The 23672-nt window shown below is 43.3% G+C and overlaps 1 protein-coding gene across 2 annotated transcripts in view; it reads right to left on the bottom strand.

Moving 5' to 3' along the window:
• Positions 1-23672, bottom strand: part of RAI14 (retinoic acid induced 14) — a 94466-nt gene that overhangs the window by 47198 nt on the left and 23596 nt on the right. For both annotated transcript variants that reach the window (XM_006875379.1, XM_006875380.1), the window contains exons 2-3: positions 10156-10244; positions 2222-2286 (exon numbers count right to left, since the gene is read on the bottom strand). In XM_006875379.1, coding sequence (XP_006875441.1) covers positions 2222-2286; positions 10156-10198 — 108 coding nt within the window. In that variant the 5' untranslated portion in view covers positions 10199-10244. The remainder of the gene's footprint in view (positions 1-2221; positions 2287-10155; positions 10245-23672) is intronic.

Genomic DNA, 23672 nt, shown 5'->3' with positions numbered 1-23672 from the left:
TTTGGGTGGCTATTGTAAATGGTATTGTTTTCCTAATGTCCTTTTCAGCACTGTTGTTATTGCAATAGAGGAATCCAACTGATTTTTGGATGTTGATCTTATACCCTGCCACTTTGCTGAATCCTCCAATGAGGTCCAGTAGCTTTTTAACTGAGTCTTTGGGGTTTTCTATATATAGGATCATATTGTCTGCAATTGAGTTTTACTTCCTCTTTGCCAATTCAGATGCCTTTGATTTTCCTATCTCGCCATATAGCTCTGGCTAAGATGTCCAGCACAATATTGAACAGGAGTGGTGACAAAGGGCATACTGTCTGGCCCATCGGGTGTTCAAGGCTGCAATCTTTTGGAAGCGGATTACTAGGTTTGCCAAGATACCTGTGGGTGAGTTTGAACAGCTACCCTTGGTTCATAATTGAGAAATAGTTTTTAACTCTCTTGGAATTCAGATTTCTGTGGTCCATGGAGATGGGGGTGAGCCACCCAGGCCAGTCCCCTGAGGTGATCATTTGAACCTTGAGACTTGAGCAGACTAGTCTTCTAAAAGTCCAAAGATGTTGGTGTTGTTGTTATTGGAGGTGGTGGTTGTGTGCCATCAAGTCGGTTCTGACTCACAGCCACCCTGGAAATCTTCATGGGAACAGACAGACTCATCTTTCTCCCGCAGAGCAACTGATAAATTCGAATGGCTGACCTTGCTGTTAGCAGCCCAGGGTTGTAACTTCACTACCAGAATTCCTAAGTCAAACAATAGTCTTGTTAATTAGTAAAGACCATTTTGCCTTGCGCATTGTATACTTTTGAAGAATCTAGTTTTAACAACTACCCACAGAGAAGACCCGCATTTGGAAATAAGGGGAGGCAAGAACCGGCAACCTTAGGGTGAAGCATCTGCCCTTCAGGGATGAAGAGAATGGAGATCAAGTTCCGACTCACCATGCTTTGGCCTAATTTTAGAACAGTACAAGGAACTGTTTAAGAGCTTCAAAGATTCCTGAGAAAAACCAACCATTTGCATAAGCAGATATAAAATTACAGTACAGGCTTGAAGATCTGGTCCTAGCCCAGGAGATTTCCAGCTTAGTCAGGTTAAGTCTTCCTTCAAATCAGAGCCAGCTGCAAAGTCTGAAGCGCCAAGCTGGGCTGGGATTAGAGACTTAAAACACAAATAAATAAAGTAATTGAGGCAGGACAGAGGGTGTGGAGGAGGCGGGGAACTTGGGCAAATCAATCTTGTCATTTATCCAAAGTGCCTGGTCCCAGAGGAGGCAGAGAAGGAAAGTTCGATTTTCACTGTCTTCAGGAGGAAGTCACATAATGCTGCATTACTGGAGTGCCTCTATTTGTCTTGAATTTAGCTTCAAAGACCTGTTAAGGTTAAGCATTCCTGGCCCTGGCGGTAGCTTGCATCATGTAATGCAAGACAAGAAGCTGTGTGTTCCACAGAGCATGAAAAGTTGAAGAATGTTTCTTCATTAGAATTGCAAAGCCTAATTAGTGCAAGATGCTTGGTCCCTAACAGTGTTTGGGAAGGCTGAGACAACTGCTAGACAGAACAGACAGTCCTATGAACAGATACTTTATTGTTTGATGCTGCTCCTGAAAACAGCCGGCTTAGATTTTGACTGACAACAGCTGGGGGTTGCTGTGCAGATCACTACCGGGAGTTCAAGAAATAGTCCTCTTTAGAAATATACGAAAGCTGTCATTTTCAGGGATCGTTATAAACTTCCTGGCAAGGTTACTGAACCAGGGAATTGGCTGAAAATTATAAAGAAGAATAAAACCAAGGCTTTAAACAAAAACCAAGTACTACAAGCTCATCAAGTTACACACAAGGAAACAGTGGTTGGAATCTTGCTTCTCAAACGGTCTGCATTCTACTAATGATTTAAAGAGAGGACAGGATGAATTGCAGTAGTCGCCACTGACCCCCAAGAGCATGGAAGAAGATTTTGAAAAATGGTCTCACTGAGAAGGCACAGTCTTTCTGAAAATAAACAGAACTGAGTCAAGGGACAAAAAGCCTGCATCCCAGAAACACACACCAAATGTTGATGAGGGCCTGCTTTCCTGCCAGGGGCTTGTTCTGGAGACACAAGGTTCTGGGTGGCATTTAAAGGAGTGTGCCTGGCAGAGAAGAGGCACTTCTCTCAGTGATAAGGCTACTTTTAAATTTTAAAAATGACCCAATTGTAAGGATAAGTGGCCGCTACTTTACCTGAAGGAGCTTCCTGAGGCACTCGTGGTGGCTGTTCTTGGCTGCGAGGTGCAGAGCGCTGTGTCCTAAATGGATTTAAAAAAGAAAATTGGAAAGAGAGGCCACACATTTTTCATCTCTTTCTTATCTCCACATTAAAGACAACTATGCGGAACTCAATGGTTCTCCAACAAAGATGGAGTGTTGTTCTTCAGACTAAGGCTTCAAATTCTTATCTGGAAAGTTCAGTGTGACAAAAGTGGGGAGGGCGCAGAGCACCCCGCCCACCAGATAACATTCACAGATCACCTCAAATGCCACTCGCCTGGGGTACAATTAAGCTCTAGGCTGGAGGCTTATGGTAGATCTGTGATGTTAAGTGCTGTTCAGTCAGTTCAGAGTCATAGCAACCCCGTATAGGGTTTCCGAGGAGTGGCTGAGGGGTTTGAACCGCCAACCTTGTGGTTAGCAGTCCAGTGCTTATCCTACAATGCCACACCAGGACTCCCGATATACAACCTATAAATTCTGCTTTCAGCTGTTACTATGCCAAATGTTCCAACCCTGGCAGCCACACCAGGCAAGGGTTACCCTGCACCTAGAAGCCCAACAAAAGCAGCCCAGCACACAAGCCAACAGGCAGAGAAAACACCAGAGACCTGCCTAGTTCCTACCTTTGACCTTTAATTTTTCTTAAATCTAAATGTACTCTCACCCCTGGGAAGAAATTCTCGGACTTTTCAGATTCTCCAAGTTCATATGCAGAAGGGAGAGAGTTGTAGAAACAACAACGCTATTCAAAACCTCCTTCAGTTTCCCCTTCATAGGACATGACTCCAGTATGATGACTTTGAAGCACTCAACCACAAGGTTGGTTTGAACCTCAAGGTCAGTGGTTCAAACTCACCAGATGCTCTCTGGAAACCCTACACAGGGTTGTAATGAGTTACAACTGACTCGATGGCACTTAACAACAAAACAATGCTATATGTGATACAAACAGTTAATGAACTTGGCTGTTAACCAAAACACTGGCTGCCTGGGCACCCTCAGAGACACCTCGGAAGGAGAGTCTGGCTGTCTGCTTTGGACAAAATTGCTGTGAAAAACTCTGTAGTTCTGACACACACGGGGTCACCGTGAATTGTAATTGACCTACGTACAAACTGGTTTCATGTTATATACATATACATATATATATATATATATAACTTCTCCTACCTGTAACATGCCTCCAGAATTTCTAGGGAAGAAGAGTTTAGGAGCACCTGAAGTCATCCTGATGTGGAGCTGTATGGTAAGCACTGGACTGCAAACCACAGGTTGGGAGTTCAAGCTCACCAGCTGCTCCTTGGAAACCCTAGACAGGGTTGCTATGAATCAGAACTGACTCAGCAGCACTTAATAACAACAGCAAAGCACAGCAGGATGACTAACGAACCTCAGGGTCTCTGCAGTTGCTCATAGCCTCGCCTAGCTATCTTCCCCGAATCCCGACACCCACTGCCATTGAATCGATGATGACTCTTGGCAACCCTGTGAGACAGAGTAGAGCTCTCCAGAGGGTTTCCAAGACTTGTAAACCTATCTTTCTCTTGCAGAGAGACTAGTGAGTTTGAACCTCAGACCTTACGGTTAGCAGTCCAATGCTTAACACCCATCAGGTGTTGTTTCTACATTGTTGTTTCTACAACTCTCTCCCTTCTGCATATGAACTTGGAGAATCTGAAAAGTCAGAGAATTTCTTCCCAGGGGTGAGAGTACATTTAGATTTAACACCCAGCAGTCCAATGCTTAACAGCCACCAGGGCTCCTTTGCAACCCTTGTTGTTGTTAAGTGCCGTTGAGTCGGTTCTGACTCAGAGTGACCCTCTATAGGGTTTCCGAGGCTATAAAGCTTTGTGGGAGCAGAAAGCCTCATCTTTCTCCTGCAGAGCAGCTGGTAGGCTTGAACTGCTGACCTTGTGGTTCGCAGTCCAGTGCTTCCCCTTTTTCCTCTTGTTGTTATTGTTAAGTGCCGTCGAGTTGGTTCCGACCCATAGCGACCCTGTACAGGGTTTCCGAGGGTGTAAATCTTTACGGGAGTAGAAAGCCTCATCTTTCTTCCGCGGAGCAGCTGGGTCTCTTGCCTCTTTCAGATACTACTCAAATGCCACCATCTGGGTTAGGCCTTGCATGTTTCCCTTTCTCCTCAACTAAAAATTCGAATCCCCCAAACTCTACTAATCCCTACGTCCTGCTTTCTTTTTTCAACAAAGCTCCTTCTAACCCTCCCTTCCCATGCCTCTCTCCACACACACACACACACACACACACTATGTAGTTAATTGCTTTTCTCTTCCCATAGGACGTAAACTCAATGAGGACAAGCACTGCTGTCTTTTTTGTTCCCTGCTGTCTTCCTACCAATAACAAACCCAGTCCAGTGCTGTCAAGTTGATGCCAACTCAAAGAGACCTGATCCAGGGTTTCCGAGATGGTCAGTCTTTACAGGAGCAGACAGCCGTATCTTTTCCCCATTGAACAGCTGATGGGTTTGAACTGCTGACAGTGTGGTTCATTAGCAGTTCAATGCTTAATCCACATTGACACCTGGGCACCTTTGCTATATCCCTGTTGTTGTTGTTTTAGTTAACTGCCGACTCATAGGTGAGTTTGAGCCGCCGACCTTTCGGTTCAAACAGACCTTGTGGTCCAGTGCATTACCCTAAACAGACCTTGTGGTCCAGTGCACTACCCTGCAGTATCCCTGGAGCTTACAAAAACACAGCTGGCATACAGTAAGATCTCAATAAACACTTGTTAATATGAGACAGAACCCAAACTAATTGCTAGCCAGTCAAATCAAGACTGACGGTGACCCCCCGTGTCAAAGGAACTGTGCCATATAGAATTGTCAATGGTTGGTTTTTGAGAAGTAGGTTGCCAGGGCTTTCTTCCCAAGTGCCTTTGGGAAAATTGCAACAGACTATGTTTTTGGTTAGTTGTGAACATGTTAGACATTTGCACCACTCAGGGACTCCAACTGGAAGCAGAGGGTATATTAATTTCAAATTGCTAGGACTGGGCGAGGGACAGGAACCACCACTACTATTACTTGTTGTTGTTGTGTGACGTGGAGTCGGTTCTGATTCATAGCGACGATCCTGTACAGGGTTTCTGAGGCTATAAATCTTTACAGGAACAGAAAGCCTCATCTTTCTCCCACGGAACACGTGGCAGTTTCAAACTGCTGACCTTGCGGTTCGCAGCCTGATTCGTAACCACTACGCTACTAGAGCTCCTAGTCAACCCAATATAACTAGTAAATTTTACATTCTGCACTTCCTAAACCATAAGCAGGTCACACTTTGGGGCATGGCTTAACGTGTCTTTTCTCAACTTCAGTGCTGCTGATATTTGAAACGGGACAATTCTTTGCTGTAGAGGAGGTCCTGTGCACTTTAAAATGTTAAGCAGCATCCCTGGCCTCTACCACACCTCAATGTGTCCATCAAAATTGTCTTCATATATTGCTAAATGTTGCCTGGGAGAACAGATGAATCAGCCCTAGCTAAGAATCACTAGCTTAGAATAACAACTGCTTTTGTATTTGATAGCTTAGTCCCAAAATAAAAGCTCTCCTTTCTGAACTATTGTCACTCTTTAACGCTGACTAGAAATCTGCTAATTAGAGAATCCGCTCGTTTAATATTAAAAGGCTGACTTCTGGAAAGATGGTGGACTAGGCAGATGTGCTACATGGACCCTCTACAACAAAGATTGTTGTTGTTGTTAAGTGCTGTCAGTCAGTTCCGACTCATAGCAGCCCTGTACAGGGGTTCCTAAGAGCAGCTGGTGGATTTGAACCACCAACCTTGTGGTTTGCAGTATAAGGCTTATCTTACAGAACCTCACCAGAAATCCACAACAAAGATGTTGTTGTTGTTAAGTGCCATTGAGGTGGTTCCAACCCATAGCGACCCTGTATAGGGCTTCTGAGGAGCAACTGGTGAGCTTGAACGGCCGACCTTGCTGTTCTAACTGACTATTAACCCAGAGCGCCACACCAGGATAAAATAAGATAGACACAGATGAAAATTTTAGCACCCTGCACTTCTGAAGCAAGGCTAGAAAGGTGGATGGAGTGCTTGCTGGGAGGAGAGGTGGAGCAGGGAAGGTGAGAGAGGGAGACTGACTAGTGAAGGGCTGCACAGATGAGGCTTGACCATCTTGTGAGCAGCCTGGCAAAGAAGATTCCAGAGGGTGACGGGAAAGGTGCTAATCCTCCTTTCCCCCACACACCCCTGGTGACCAGAGTTGTGGCCAGCTCCCACCCTCATCTACCCCAAGTGCAGATCCTTGCTTTCTGGGAGTTCAGAGCTGTGTGGTTGGGAGCCACACCAGTGGGAGTTGGGGCCGGCTGGGCCGCTTTGGTGCTTGGCTTCACATGGGCTTGGCTCCAGAGCTACAAAACCTACAGAGCCACCAAACTGGCATTTAACCAAACACTCTGCTCCCAGCGTCCTGTGGTCCTAACAGACACTGAAACCAGCCCCACCAAGGGCCCCCAGGAACTACTTCCGGACTGAATGCCGTGACCACAGGTAACACCAAAGCCACAGGAACTCCATTTAGGGCCAGGAACTCTGCTGTCACATCTTCTCCACAGTTACCTCATGAACTCCTTGAATTGCAGGAGCCTCCCAGAGATTTCTCCCCTTGAGATCCAACAACGGAACCGTTTGTTTTTATAAATATGACAACCACACAATGCCCCAGAGACAACAGACAATTTCATCTCACACAAAGAAAACAAGAGAGAATGGCTCAAACAAATGACCAACATGCAGACCCAGAAAACGTCTCTGAAGAAGAAAAGGTAATGAAAGTATTTGAAAGATCTCAAAAGCAAGGAGAACACAGAAAACACTTGAAAAAATTTCAGGAAAACACCACAAGAACAAACGGACAAAATGAATGCAAATTTTGAAACAAAACAATTAGAAATCCAGAGAATTAATACTAATACCTCAGAAATGGACAATACATTGAAAGAGCGAAGGAGTAGATGCAAAGCAATGGAAACCTAAATTAGTGAGCTTGATGAAAAATCTCTCAATACCAGCTAGAAGAACAATCAGAAAAAAGAATGAAAAAAACCAAAGAAAGTCTAAGAGTTATGTGGGACCCCATCAAGAGGAACAGCTATGGGTGACTGGAATTTCCAGAAAAGGAAGAGACAAGCAGAGACAATTGTTGAAGAGTTGTTGGAAGAAAACTTCCCCAACATCATGAAAGATGAGAAGACAAGTATACAAGAAGCTGAATGAACCCCAAACTGGATAGATTCCACAAGAAAATCACAATGACATATCATAATCAGACTTTACAAAACCAAAGACAAGTAAAGAATCCTGTGAGCAGCTCAGAAAAATGAAAAGTTATCTACAAAGGAGAACCAATAGGACTAAGCTCTGACGTCTCAGATGAAACCATGCAGGCAAGAAAGCAATATGATGACATATACAAAACTCAGAAAGAAAAATTTCCCAACCAAGAATCATATGCCCAGCAAAGTTGTCCCTCAAATACAATAGCAAAATGAGGACATTTCCTGATAAACAGAAATTAAAGGAATTTGTAATGACCAGACTAACTTTACAAAAAATGCTGACGAGAATAAGAACCAACAACAGCAGACAACAAGTTAAGATTACCATACATGACAACGTGACAACACCACCCAGAACTCAACCCATATATAGAAGTGTTTAAAGTAAAACAAACCGACAAGACAAAAAATAGGGAAACCAGAAATATCAATGTATAATGAAGTCAACTACAAAGCAAAAAGAGGGAATAGTGTAGATATAGAAATTCCAAATGGCAAGGAACTTGGTTAGATTTCAAGATAAAACTGACTGTTTTAAGCAGGGAAAATTATAAATGAGGAAAATTAGAATGATGAATCCCCTTTGTATTCTATAAGATACTGTCATTCCAGGATGCTAACTGCTTAGCAGAGGAGTTCAGTTACATTGTGTATGAAGCAGGCTTTGGTGGGCTAGCTTGGAACTTGGCCATCATTTAAGAACAAGCACATTCAGAGTTTTAAACAAAGGTCTTGCAAATGAAGTTCTGGAACACATGCTGATTGTAAGTTGGAAACTGTTTATACCATGTACATAATGCATTATTTTTTGTCTATGTCATGGATAAAAGCTGTTCTACATAAACAGCCCCCATTTGAAAACAAACAAACAAAGTTCTCCAAAGACAACATGGTAGGGGAATTTAAAAATCATATCATAAAATAATGAATAAGCTTCCCATTTCACTCCAAGGATTCGAGTTATACCTGGTGTCCTTCTTGATAAGCAAATGCCTTTTATTCTCTGACTCTTGGATATGTTTTCTAACCAGCAGCAGAAGAGTATTTTTCACTTAAAATAGTTTCAAAATCTAAATGACAATACCATTCCCTGAGCACTATTTCCCTGAAGTGAGATGTCTCTTACTAGTAACATTAAAACAAAACTGGAAAAAATCCTAGGGAGAATATATTTTATTAGTGACAGAATCCCACGATAGTGAAGCAATGCAGAAGACTAGCTCCCATACAACCGCAGATCCATCTAGAACATCCTGGTGCAATTTCCCCATAGGCAAATAACAAGGGCAGCCCTACTTCCAGTGCATTTTAGCAGAACTTTTCATGCAAATGAAAGGGCCAGAACTATTTATACACAGAACCTCTGGGTGATGGAAATGGTTATCATGCTTGGTTGCTAATGAATAAGTTGGATGTTTGAATCCACACAGGAGAATCTTGGAACACTCAGTCACTGGAAACCCTATGGAAAAAGTTCTACCCTGACATATGTGGGGTGGCCAAGAGTCAGATTCAAGTCAATGGAAACTAGTTTATTTATAAGTGCAGAGTCTTGGACTACTATAAGCAATTTTCTGAATACTATTAGAGATTCGAAGAAAGATGACTCTGTAGCCAACCACAGAGTAGTAGTTGTTGTTAAGTACCGTGGAGTCGGTTCTGACTCACAGCGACCCTGTACAGGGTTTCCGAGGCTGTAAATCTTTACGGGAGCAGAAAGCCTCATCTTTCTCCCATGGAACAGCTGGTAGTTTCGAACTGCTGACCTTGCGGTTCGCAGCCCGAATCGTAACCACTACGCTACCAGAGTAGTAGCTGTCTACAAATGACCTCAGATAATGATTGTTTATTCCTTTTTTTTTTTTTTTAAGACCGCTGGAGAAAACAGGGACGAATTAGCAAGTAGAGGTATTAATTATGGGGCTTACAAAGCGCTTTTTGCATGCACATGAAAATATTTAAAACTGATGAAATCTTCTGATATAAAGATACGACAAAACTATACCAAAAGTCCAAAGTTTGCTAAATCATACTTTGAGAACACAGTATAGGAGCATTTAGAAGAATAAAGTTAATTAAGTAGCCCTCAATTAGATAGGAAAATTTTAAATATTTTCTTTAAAAAAATCAGAATTTCAGAATGCAGAATATATTATAGCAATAAAAGCATAGGTTGAAAAAAATGCACAGGTAAATTTATTTGGTACTTACTCGATACCAAAATTACTTAAAATATATTTTCAAGTGTGGAATCACCGCAGAAAGCAATCTGGCCTTTTATACTTGCTTCTTTGAAGCTGGATGTATTATCTAAGGGTAATAAGTGGGGGCTGTCCAGACCAAGAGGGGCCACCTGGGGTTTTGGTGCTGACTACTGTATTTCCAAGCAAATAGCAAGCATGTTATGCATAGTTTTTTGCTGGTAACACTCTTGCAAAGGCATAGGCAAATACCTGAAACGATGCCAAATGCTAGTCATTAGAAGGGATTCCATTTTCTTCTTTTGACTTGCTGCTAAGTTTTCCACAATGATATCTACTCTCATGCTGGTCTGTTGACTTCAGAGATAAAAACCACATACCTGCAGTATCCTGGGCCGTCACATCCACACCATGGGTAACCATGACCCTGAGGCATTCCACGTGTCCCTTTGCAGCAGCAAGATGGAATCTGAGAAAAGAGAAACACAGTCACCGTAAGAGTCCCATTCTCTGGAGTCCAACTCTGGCTCATTTTTGGCCTCTTCACACACATGGTCTTCCATTCACGCTTTACAACCATTCAGTGAAACCCATTACCATCCAGTCGATTCCTAAAAGAATCCCAGCGACCCTATATAAGGTTTCTGAGGCTGTGATTCTTTACAAGAGCATACAGCCTCATCTTTCTCCCGAGGAGCAGCTGGTGCCTTAGAACTTATGACTTTGTGGTTAGCAGCCCAACACCTAACCCACAGCGCCACCAGAGCGCTTTATTGTCCAGTGATTTGTTGTTGCTGTTGTTGAGTGTATGGAGTAAGTTCTAGTTCATAGTGACCCTGTAAAGGGTTTTCAAGGAGCAACTGGTGGGTTTGAACCACTGACCTTATGGTTAGCAGTCTAGTGCTTATCCTACATAGTACCACACCATCCAATGAGTAGGTATTATTTATTTTCAACCTCATTTTAAACTGAAGTACAAAGGACTCTGATCATTCATTAATTGACACCTCATGTTAAGTGATGGCGCATAAACTAGGTCTTCTGACCTAAAGACCAGGCTGGAGAGAAGTCAGGAGATTCAACTACCTACTTACTTCTCTCATGAAACCTCAATAGTTAGAGTGTTCCAACTAGATTCGATTTCTCAATGATTAATATTTTATTAATTTTTTTCCATTGCCTAGTGTTTGCACCTATGCCAGCGTTTTAAAGTAGTACACCCAGTAAATAGAATCATGTCTAAATTCAATCAGTGGTCAAAGTTCACCGACAATATCAACACCGAATCCACTCTTGCGTTGTAACTGAACAGTAGATGCATACGACATGTGCTGAAGTGTCCAATCCGTGTCAAGCATCTGCTCATGTGCTTTTCTATACGTTGTGTCTTTTCAGCCACATAATAACCCTTTGAGGTGAGTCTCATCACTATCTCCATTAGCTGGACATTGTCTATAATGGGTCAGCTGCAAACAGCATTATATAAAGCCAACAATTAGGGCTGTAATATTTAATGCACCTTGGGTGTGAAAAAGGAGCCCTGGTGTCACAATAGTTAAGTGCTTGACTGCTAACCAAGGTTGGCAATTTGAAGCCAGCAGCTGCGCCATGGGGGCATGATGAAGCAGTCGGCTTCTGTGGAGATTTACTGCTTTGGAGCAGTTCTACTCTGTCTGACAGGGTCATTATGAGCTGGAATCAACTTGACAGCAGTGGGTTTGGGTTTTTGGGGGAAGAAAAGCCATGATCAGCATGTTGAGACCAGTCACTGAAAGAAGGAATAATATCCGGAGGACACACCAATCACTCCTTCTGGTACAAGGGGGAGGGGACTTCTATGAGAAGTCTTTCTAAAGAAAGCACATGGTCCGTGGCTGCAATGGTTGAAACTCTTGGGAAGGTCTCTACTGTGGAGACCTGCGATGTCTGGGTTCCTGTCTGCTGAGACAGGCTACCAGGCCTTTAGTTCGCCTCCTGCCTCAGCTGTTTGAGGGAGCTGTTCTCTTAGGATACTGCCCATGCAGTGGCTCACAGCTGTTCCTCTGAATCAGCGGCCAGGGAACCGTTCCTCATAGGCAGGATCTAGTACTGAGGCCCAAGGCTCTACCCAACCATCAAATACTAGAGGTGGTATTTGAACCCAAGTTGGTCTGATTCCATTGCTCTGCTCTTAATAAGAAAGCTTCAGAAAATGTGAATAGAGTCCTGGAGCATCTAATGGGGAAACATCAGTTGCAGATACAAATCAATCATAACGTAGCCAGCTATGTGTCAGCTCAAAGTCTCTGAACCTAAATGTAAAATGTGAGTATCATTGTAAAATATGAATATCAAATCGGATGATTTCTAATATTTCTTCTGGTTCTGTTGTTGTTGTTAAGTACCGTAGAGTTGATTATGACTCATAGTGACCCTGCACAGGGTTTCCAAGGCTGTAAATCTTTACGGGAACAGAATGCTTCATCTTTTTTCCCGTGGAATAGCTGGTAGTTTCGAACTGCTGACTTTGAGGTTAGCAGCCCAATTCGTAATCATTACACTATCAGAGCTCCTTTCTTCTGGTTGGTGTTATCAAGCTCCTGCCTGGCTTGATAACACCAACTATTTCTGCATTTGTGCAGCAATTCATGTGCTAACGTATCCACACAGTTACAATTTAGTTGGTAGGTGATTTTTCACATTACAGTAAAACTCTGATCATATGGAAGGTACTTGGAAATGTGGAGATAGGCGTAAAAAGAATTCTAGATTCAGCTCAGTTCAACCAAAAAGACCTCCTTAAAAGGCAAGACAATAATGCCTCCATGTTTTTAGAATTATTGGGGTTAACTTAATTTTACAACAAAAGCTCACATTTAAGCAGTTAATCTTATGCATGTGAAAGCTGGACAGTGAATATGGAAGACCGTAGAAGAATTGATGCTTTTGAGTTATGGTGTTGGAAAAGAATATTGAAAGTGCCATGGGCTGCCAGAAGAACCAATAGGTCTGTTTCGGAAGAAGTGCAGCCAGAGTGCTCCTTGGTCAGAAGGACCAGTTGCTGGAGTTGGATATCATGTTTGGTAAGGTGGAGAGTCAGAGAAAAAGATGAAGACCCTCAATGAGATGGCAGCATTGATGGACTCCAGCGTAACAACAGTAGTGAGGTTGGCCCAGGATCAGGCAGTGTTTCATTCTGCTGTGCATAAGGTTGCTATGGGTCAGTACCAACTCGATGGCACTTCATAACAACTTGTGTTTTAGCTGATCTTGGTGGAAAGTTTCTAAAATGCCCCAAGCTTAATAACAGGATTGTTGTTGTTAAGTGCCGTTGAGTAGGTATCAACTTATAGCGACCTACCTGTGTAGGGTTTCTGAGGAGCGCTGGTGAGCTTGAACCACTGACCTTGTAGTTGAAAGCAACCTTGCAGTCCAGCACTTTAACCCACAGTGCCACACAGGACTCTGTTGTTGTTGTTGTTAAGTGCTCTTAAGTTGGTTCCAACTCATAATGACCCTGTATAGGGTTTCCAAGAAGTGGCTGATGAGTTTGAATAGCCAACCTTGTGTTTCAAACCGAACTTGAGATCCAGTGCTTATCTTATGCACATAATTTCATTGTCCTTGAGGATTTGGAGTTACCATTAAGAGCCTCAATTATTGAAGTTTGCCTTAAGACTACTATTCTAAAGGGCCCTAAATGCACTGAACTGCAAAGTTGGTTTGAACTACAAGGTTGACAGTTCAAGTTCACCAACCACTCCTTGGAAACCCTATGCAGGGTTGCTATGGGTCAGAACCGACTCAATGGCACTTAGGGACAACAAATGTGGCCTGTAGGATAAGCACTCAATTCTAAGATTGGTTATAACCACAAGGTTGGTGGTTCAAACTCACCAGCTGCTCCTGGGAAACCCTATACAGGGTTGCTATGGGTTGGAACCGACTCAATGGCACTTAACAACAACAACAACAACAGCTATTGGTGTGGTGCTATAGGATAAGTACTCAATTGGAATGTTGGTTTGAACGGCAAGTTCAGTGGTTCAAGTAGACCAGTCGTTACTTGGAAACTCTATACAGGGTCACTAGGAGTCAGAACCGACTCCATGGTACTTAACAGCAACAGGTACTGGATTCCTGGTGTGACACTGTAAGATGAGCACTAGACTGCTAAGCACAAGGCCAGTGGCTCAAACCCACCAGCTGTTCTTTGGAAACCTATACTTAACAACAAATAGCTATTAGTATTTGTAGGTTTACGATTTGATCTAGCAATCACACTCCTAGACATTTACTCAACTAGGTACAATTGTTCTGCTCGCATAAAAACTTGCACATGACTGGGCATAGCAGTTTTCTTGATAATCACCAAATATTGGCACCAACACAAGATGCCCATCATTAAAAGAATTCATAAACTCTGGTCTATCCATATAATGGAGTATTATTATTTAGTCATAAAAAGAAATGAGCCATCAAACCACAATTAGGCATAGCTACATACTATATGATTTAACTATACGGCATTCTGGAGAAAGCAAAAGGAGAGAGCTAAGGAAGGAATGAATGGGCAGAGTGTGAATGGAGTATCTATATGGTACTGTAATGGTGGGCAGACTGTATTTGTCCAAACCACACAACTGTACAACACAAATCGTAACGTGTTGTGGTGGGGCTGTGATCAGGTGCCTGGTAAGTTCAAACCCACCAGCTATGCCACAGGAGAAAGATGAGGCTGTCTGCTCCCATAAAAATTTAGTCTCAGAAACCTTATACAGGGTGGGCATGAGTGTGGTCAGTAGAGTGGTTTAGTTTGGTTTTTATGAAAAGTGGGCAAGTGAAGAAATAAGACACAAATGGGACTAAAAAATGATTTGTCATCATCCCCTTTATACTATGTTGTTGTTAAGTGCTGTCAAGCCGGTATAGGCTCTGAATGTGACCCCAAAGCAGAGCCAATTTTCAATGAGCTATTCTAGTGGAAAGTTGGGGTGTTAGAGGGAAAAACATTGGTCAATGACAGAACCCCAGGATTTGTAGGGGGCGATGAGTAGACTCCTTTTCTTAAGCAGCAACTGATGAATGTGGGTATCATCAGTGGTATCAGTCTGAGTAACTGATGGGTGGGGGACTACTACACCTCTGGAGGGTGGTAAGGCTTGGGGAGCAGATGATGCCCCATGTCAGCGCACGGCTGGTGAGTTTGAACTGACGACCTTGCAGTCCAGCGCATTAACCCGCAGCGCCACACCAGGACTCCATAGCTCAATATAATCACTCACTCGTATATCTACTATGGTACTAGCATAGTACGTGCTGGCCCTTGTTTTGTTGTTGTTTCTCCATGCTGTCTTAGTTCTCTACAGCTGCTGGAACAGAGGTACCACGAGTGGATGGCTTTAGCAAACAGAAATGTAGTCTCTCATAGTTTAGGAGTCTAGCAGTCCTAATTCAGAGTGCTCGCTTTGGGGAAAGGCATCTGTAGGCCCAACATTCCTTGGAGATTTCCATGTGTTTTAACATCAGTTGTTCCCTGGCTCTAGAAGCCGCACAGTACAGGGGCCCCATGTCTGAAGGGCACACTCCATTCCTACCTCTTCTTTATTGGTGGTAGCGGGCCCTTCGTTCTCTGCCACACCCTTGGGGATCTCCCATACACTGGATCAGGGTTGTGGTGGGGTCGCTACGATTCGGAACTGACTCGACAGCAGTTAACAACAACATGCCACCCTTACTGGTTTATCACAGATGGGGGATCATCACATAGCTGCCAGATCACTGAGCATCATGCTCCTATCAAGCTGAGCACTATTTTGTGGAGGCACAATTCGATCCATGACAGGTACTGTCAAGCAGGTTTCGACTCATAGTGACGCTATACACAACGGAACATAGAGAGTCCAGTCCACAAAGCGAAAATGACAGCCCAGTCATGCACCCTTCTCACACCTGTTGTCATGTTTGAAACTATTGTTGCAGCCAATGTGTCAGTTCATCTATTTCTAGACACAGAGGAAAACCTGGAGAATAAACCAAGAGTTCCTGAGCCATGGAGCTTGTCTTTTAGAAAGACGGTGAATGATAAACCAATGAGCGTTAGTTAACTGCAGGTAATTTTGTCCTCCAGGGAATAGCTGGCAATGTCTGAAGACATTTTTTATGATTAACTGGTAATGTGACTGGTATGTAGTGGACTGAGGTCAGGGATGCTGTTAAACACCTGCAGTGGCACAGTATAACCCACACAACCGAGAACTGTCTAGTTCAAAACATCAACAGTATCAAATCTAAGAATCCTGTGACAAACCACCACCACAACTATATACCATGGAAATTGTTGTTGTTAAGTGCCGTCGAGTTGGTTCCCCCACACAGTGACCCTATATAGGGTTTCCTTGGAGTGGCTGGTGAGTTTGAACCACTGATCTTGCAGTTCAAACCGACCTTGAGGTCGCGTGATCCTATGGCGCCACAGGTGGAAATAGGAGTCTATGAAAACTAATGAACTGGAGATACAACAACTTAAGCAAATATGAATGTTTTCTTCTTGAGATATAATTCACATACTGTAAAAGTCACCATTTTAAAATACACAATCCAGTGGTTTTTGACTATTCACAAAGTTATGCAACTAACACCAGTATCTAATTCCAGAGCAATGCATTATTCCAAAAAGAAACCACAAAGCCATTAGCAGCATTCCCCCATTATCCTGTCCCCTCGGGCCTGGAAACCACTAATCTTCTTTCTATCTCTACGGGTTTGCCAAATCTGGACATTTTATATAAACGGAAGCATAAGACATGTGGCCTTTTGTATTCTCTTAATAAAATGAATTTTCTGGATGCTCAGAAAAGATGAGCTAACAGAAGTTCATGAGAACCAAACTGTTACCTCCTAGGGAGGTACCACTAACACCTAAGGGTTAGAGGTCAGGGACGCTGTGAGAGATCTAACAACACAGAGAAAACCATGGAAACTAACAGATGTTTGGTGAGTGGTAGGAGACTCAGAAAAGCCTTCTCCCTTGTCCCCTAAGTCCAGGCCCACTTGTCACTGCCTAGGGTTTTCTAGATTCTGTTGAAGCGAAAATGACAGCCCAAGTCTACATGAATTTGTTTTTAAAATTAGAATTCATATTTTATATCCAATTCAATAGTCCAAGTCTACACGACTCAAAGTGTGGTCTGTGGGCCGGCAACTTGAGTATCTCCTGAATTTGTTAGAAATTCAGGTTCCACCCCAGACTGACTGACTGACTTAAAAGCTAATATTACAGTTTGAGAAGTATCGCTCTAAATGGAGGATGAATTAAACCCCTCACACATTATTTTTGTTTTGAAGACATAACCATGTAGCCTTAAAAACAATTTTGCAGGTATGTTCCACAAACAAGGAATTGACACGGTTTTATGTTTCATTACAATCCGGAGATTTGCTTTTAAGTCTCAGTTGTGACCCTTCAACAGAGATGTAACTAAAATGTACAAATGGAGAAGATTTTGATCCCTTCATTACATACTGATATTTGGAATTTCCCTGCTTTTATCATTTGGGAAGTTCCCAAGGTTTCAGTTTGGCAGGTCTCTGTCTTTCCTAGTTTTCATTTCTTCTGTCCTGAATACAAAGGAGGACAGCTCCAGCTGGGTGGCAGGCTGAAGGAAAGGTTAAGGGAGAGTGAGTAGGGGGAGGCCAGAGGGAGGTTAGAGTTGCTGAGGAGTAGCTGAGGTAATTAGCTTCAGTTCCAATTAAATAACACCAACCTTACTCACTGTGGTCGTTAATTCTTATCTTGGTGACTCCATGTGTTACAGAGTAGAAGTGCTCCACAGGGTTTTCTTAGCTACATTTTTTTTGTTATGAAAGCACATTGCTAGGTCTTTCTTCATAGCCCAACTGGTGGTTTCAAACCACCAACCTTGAGGTTGGTAGTGCTGTGTACTGTTGAGTCGGTTTCGACTCATAGCGGCCCTGTACCAAGAGTGGCAGGAGCGTTGGAACTGCCAAACTTGTGGTAATGAGTCCAGTGCTTATCCTTCATCGCCACATAGGTTGAGAGTTGTGTGCAAACCACTGTGCCACCTAGCAAATCTCCTGCCTTAGAGTTGGTTTTGACTCACAGCAAACTTGTAGTATATAGTACAACTGCCTCATAAGATTTCCAAAGCTGTAAATATTTCCGAAAGCAGACGGCCACGTCTCTCCTGTGGAGTGGCTGGTGAGTTTGCAGTCAAGTGCTTTAACCATGTTGCAACCAGGGATCCTTTTTGGCACCACCCAGGAGTCCACTGGTTCATGCTTTATTGAAAAACCACATACTAAAGTGTTTCATATTTTGACTCATACTTAACACTAGTCCTGTGTGGAGGGGCACTATCATCACTACCAGTTTATAGAGGAGGAAACTATGGCACAAAGAAGCCCCGTAACTTGTCCAAGTCCCCAAACTAGTAAGTAGACATTCTGCCTCTACAACCGGCCCTTCACCATTCTTCGGAGGCTTGCATATTGTGAAATGCTATACTAACATTTTACAACTACTGGTCTTTGCAGAAACAATAGCTTACACTAAAAACTTGAGGCATTTGGCCGAAAGCAAACACAGACTTCTCACGGGGGCAGAGCAGGCGTTACCAGTGCTTTCAAACCAATGGGAATGTAATCCAAGTAGTGGAGCAAACAGAGCCTGTAACGGAGGTTTCACTTCCTACAAAACCACACAGCAAGTTGTGCAAACTTCCATGAAGTACATACCTTGGACAAGGCTGGGATCTTTTTCAAGGTACTTAACCCAAATTGGAGAGTCCTGGTGTGGCACTATGGGTTAATGAGCCAGACTGCAAAGTTGTTTGAATCACAAGGTCGGTGGTTCAAGCTCACTTGTCACTCCTTGGAAACCCTATACAGGGTCGCTATGGGTCGGAATAGACTCGATGGCACTTAACAACAACAACAACAACAACTCAAAGTGGGGAGGTGTGAACCATGAGGTCAGCAGTTTGAGCCCACCAGCCTCCCATCTCTCCATGGGAGAAAGATGAAGTTTTCTGGTCCCACAAACATTTACAGCCATACAAATCCTATGAGTTGGAACAGGCTCAATAGCACTTAGCAACACAGCCTAAAGGAGACTTAAACTCACAAGGCTACTTTTTGAAGACTTCCGATTTTGTTGTTGCTGTTGTCCTTAGGTGCTATCGAGTCTGTTCTGACTCATAGCAACCTTACGCACAACAGAACAAAACACTGCCCAGTCATTGTTAAGTTTGAGTCCATTGCTGCTGTCACTGTGCCGATCCATCTTGTTGGAGGTTTTCCTCTTTTTCACTGACCCTCCACTTTACCAAGCTTGATGTCCTTTCTCCAGGGACTGGTCCCTCCTGATAACGTGTCTGAAGTACAAGAGACAAAGTCTTGCCATCTTGACTTCTAAGGAGCACTTTGGCTGTACTTCTTCCAACACAGATTTGTTTGTTCTTCTGGAAGTCAACAGTACTTTAAATATTCTTCTCCAATATCTTAACTCAAATGCAATAATTCTTCTAGGGTCTTCCTTATTCATTGTCCAACTTCACATGCATATGTGGCTATAGGAAATACCATGACTTGGGTCACGAGTGCCTCACTTAGTCCTTATAAAATTTCCCTGGAACCAAATTCTTGCCTGTTCACCACCCTGGCTCCTGCCACAAAGAGAGCTGGCAGAGAGAAATAAAGAATGCGGCAAGCCGGCTGCCACAACTGGTGTCCAATTCCTTCCATGGTCTCTGAAGCCTATTTTTACTCCCCAAATCACCCACTAATGCCCACCCAGAGAAACAACCATATACCAAATGTAGCTGTAGCTACATCCTAGAATCCCAGAGTGTTCCCAGTAAAAGTACAAGTTCTAGGAGGATAACCATCATCATGTCACAGACAAAAATACTGAGACTCAGAGAGGTTCAGATCAGCCTTTGAGCTCATTTCCCTTCACTAAAACAGCAGTGTCTGCCTCATATGACCACCAACTCTCTTTTCTTAAAAAAGCATCAAAAAACAAAAACATTATTTCCAAGGAAAGAGTCACTGTGGTCAGAGTCTCAGAGTATTTCCCTGATAAAAAAACAGCTTTCCCAGAATCCCTTGAGAGTTCCGGCATTTCAGCTCGGTAACAGGAGCCTCACATCTCCACCACCTAAAATCACCTGTATTTTTACTGTGCTTCTTGTACAAAACCTTTCTGTGGGGGAAGGGTTAACCATGCCATTAAATCATGTTTAAAGAAACAGGGAAATTAAGGATTTAGGTGATTATTTAATCCAAAATCCTGTCCTTGTGACCCTGGTTCCCTGTTTGACCTCAGCTTCAAGCACTCTCCCCTGTTCACCAGGAGGCTCCTTCCTGCTATTTGAGCCCATCAGAGTATGCTCCCATGTCACACCGTTGCCTCGCTGCTTCCTCCACTAGAAAAGTACAAGGTTCTGTCCCAGCTCCAGTCAGGAATCTTAAATGAAAGCTTCCTTTCCCAGGCTTAGCCAAAGTTGTTGTTGTTAAGTGCCATCGAGTCGATTCCGACCTATAGCGACCCAGTCCAGGGTGTCCGAGGAACAGCTGGTGAGCTTGAATCACTGACCTTGCAGTTCAAATGGCTTTGCAGTCTGGCGCATTAACCCACAGCACCACACCAGGAGTTGTTGCTGTTGTTAGGTGCCATCGAGTCAGTACGGACTCATAGCGACCCTATGTACAACAGACCAAAACATTGTCCTGTGCCGGGCTAATCTCACAATTGTTGCCATGCTTGAGCCCACTGATGCTGCCACTTTGCCAATCCATCTTGCTGGCAGGGGGGGTCTTCCCCTTTTTCTCTGACCCTCCACCTTACCAAACATGATATCCTTCTCCAGCAACTGGTCCCTCCTGACAATCATACATTTCATGTTCTGATTATTAATGGATGTTTACAGCTGTTTCTCTTCATATTGAGTTGTGCCCCATCAGCAAATGAAGGTCCCATGGGCTTTTACTTCATTCGTGTCATCACGGTCAGCTCTACTCTGAGGAGGCAGCTCTTCCCCAGTTGCAGTTTGAGTACCTTCCAACCTGAGTGGCTCATTTTCCGGCACTATATCTGACAGTGTTTCTCTGCTATTCATAAGGTTTTCAGTGACTAAATATTCGGAAGTAGTTTGTCACTCCTTCTTCCTAGTCTGTCTTTGTCTGGAAGCTCATGTGAAACCTGTCCACCATGGGTGACCCTGCTGGTATTTAAAATATTTGTGGCATAGCTTCCGGAATCACAGCAACTGACAAGCCACCACAGTACGACAAACTGACAGCCACCAGGAGTGGTCCCTGTCAATTCCTCCCTCCAGCCATGTTCATCATGCCTGACATTATACCAAAGAGTGATTTGTTTATTGTCTATCTGCATGAGGGCAGGGGCACCGTCTCACTTATTATCATTTTCCTAACACCTACCAAACCCCAATGGCAGTACCACTGCCATGCTGACTCACAGCAACCCTATACCTTGGTTTCTGAGACAGTGCATCTTATGGGGGCAGACAGCCTCATCTTTCTCCTGCAGAGCGGCTGGCGGGCATGCCCATGAACTGGAAAAACCTTAAAACATTCTGAGACTGTAATGTAAGTTCCCGGGGATCCTAGATGGTCAATGGACTATGATGCTAACTGAAAGGTTGCAGGTTTCAGTCCACTCAGAGGTGCCTTGGAAGAAACGCCTGGTGATCTACTTTTGAAAAATCAACTACTGCAAACCCTAAGGATCACAGTTCTGTCCTGATATATACAGGAGATCCTTAAAGGGAAGAGGCCATGCCCTTTATGCTATAGTAAGCTTGCTTTAGCTTCCTTATAGAGTACAGTACAATGGCTCTCAAGGTGTCCTGATGGCGCTTTGACTAAGTGCTTGGCTGCTAACCGAAAGGTTGGCAGTTTGAATGCATCTGGTGGTCCTTGGGAGAAAATACATGGACATCTGCTCCCATAAAGATTGTTGTTGCTGTTGTTAAGTGCCATCGAGTCAGTTCTGACTCATAGCGACCCTGTATACAGTTTCTAAAGAGTGGCTGGTGGGTTTGAACCACTGACCTTGGGGTTTGCAGTCCAGTGCTTATCCTACAGTGCCACACCAGGAATCCACCCATAAAGGTTTACAGCCTGCAAACCTTTATGGGGGAGTTCACATGGGGTCAGTGAGTAGGACTTGATTGGACAACACATAATGGTTCTCAAAGTACGATCTGCGAACCAGCATCAGTATCACCCAGGAACTAGATATTAGGTGCTGTCGAGTCACTTCCAACTTACGACGACCGATCCTATGTCCTCCTCACAGTGACTGTTAGGTTTGAGACCACTGTTGCCACCATTGTATCAGTCCATCTGGTAGTGAGAGGCGGGGGGTTCATGCCACTTTCCCAATCATGATGTCCTTCTGAGTAAACTGGTCTTTCCTGACACCAGGTCCACATTATGAGAGCCGGAATCTCATCATCAGTGCCTCTAAGGAGCATTCTTGCTGTATTGCTTCCAAAAGAGACTTGTTCATTCTTCTGGCAGTCCATGGCACTTTCAATATTCTCCGTCAATATCTTAATTCAAAAGCATCGATTCAATCTGCATTTTCCTTACTCACATGCAAAGGTTGTTGTTGTTAAGTATTACCGAGTGAACTCATAGTGACCCCATATAGTGTTTCCAAAGAGCAGCTGATGGGTTTGAACTGCTGACCTTGTGGTCAGTTGTTGTTAAGTGCCATTGAGTTGGTTCTGACCCATAGTGACTCTGTATAGGGTTTCGGAGGAACAGCTGGTAAGCTTGAACGGCTGACCTTGTGGTTTCAAACTGACTCTGCAGTTCAGCGTATTAGCCCACAGAGCCACACCAGGACTCTGTGGTTAGTACCCCAGTGCTTATCCTACAGTGGCACAATTAAAAATATCTTGGCCTGGGCACACCTTAGTCCTCAAAATGATACACTGCTTTTTCCGTAAGTGCTGATTATGAATCCAAGTAAAATGAAATCTTTGGTAACTTCAATCTTTTCTGTGTTTTTCATGATGCTGTTTGTTGGTAGAGTTGTAAGGATTTTCATTTTATTTACATTCAGTATCTTCCTACATACTAAAGGCTGTATTTTTTCATCCTTCCTCAGTAAGTTCTTCAAGTTCTCCTCACTTCCAGAAATCAAAGTTGTGGCATCTTCAGGTTTCTAGTGAGTCTTCCTCCGATCCTGATGCCATGGTTCTCCTTCATATAATCCAGATTATTTGCTCAGCATATAGATTGAATGTTTTTGTTGTTAAGTGACGTCGAGTTGGTTCTGACTCATAGCGACCCTGTATAGAGTCCAAGGAGCAGTTGATGAGTTTGAACCACTGACCTTGAGGTTCAAACCGACTTTGAGGTCGAGTGCTTATCTTGTGGCACCACACCAGGACTGTATAAGTATGGTGAAAGACTATAACCCTGACACTCAACTTTCCTGATTTTAAACCATTCAGTATTATTTCCTGGTCTGTTAGAATGACTATCTCTTGCTCTATGTACAGGCTCCTCATGAGCACAATTAAGTGTTCTGGAATACCCATTCTTTGAAGTGTTATTCATAGTTTGTTATGATGCACACAGTTGAATGCCTTTGCATAGTCAATAAAGCACAAGTAAACATTTTTCTGGTATTCTCTGCTTTCAGACAAGATCGATCTGATATCAGCAATAACAATATTTGTTCTATGTCCTCTTCTGACTCCAGCTTGAATTTCTGGCAGCCGCATGTCCATGTACACTACTGCAATCATTTAAAAACAGTCTTTAGCAAAATGTTACTTGCATGTAATGTTGATGACTGCTGTATTGCATTGGGTCACCTTCCTTTGGAATGGACACAAATATGGATCTCTTCCAA

Source organism: Chrysochloris asiatica, unplaced genomic scaffold (assembly GCF_000296735.1).
Source record: "Chrysochloris asiatica unplaced genomic scaffold, ChrAsi1.0 scaffold00324, whole genome shotgun sequence".
Classification (NCBI taxonomy): domain Eukaryota; kingdom Metazoa; phylum Chordata; class Mammalia; order Afrosoricida; family Chrysochloridae; genus Chrysochloris; species Chrysochloris asiatica.
Note: the sequence above shows the minus strand (reverse complement) of the source record. Positions and strands in the feature narration are given on the sequence as shown.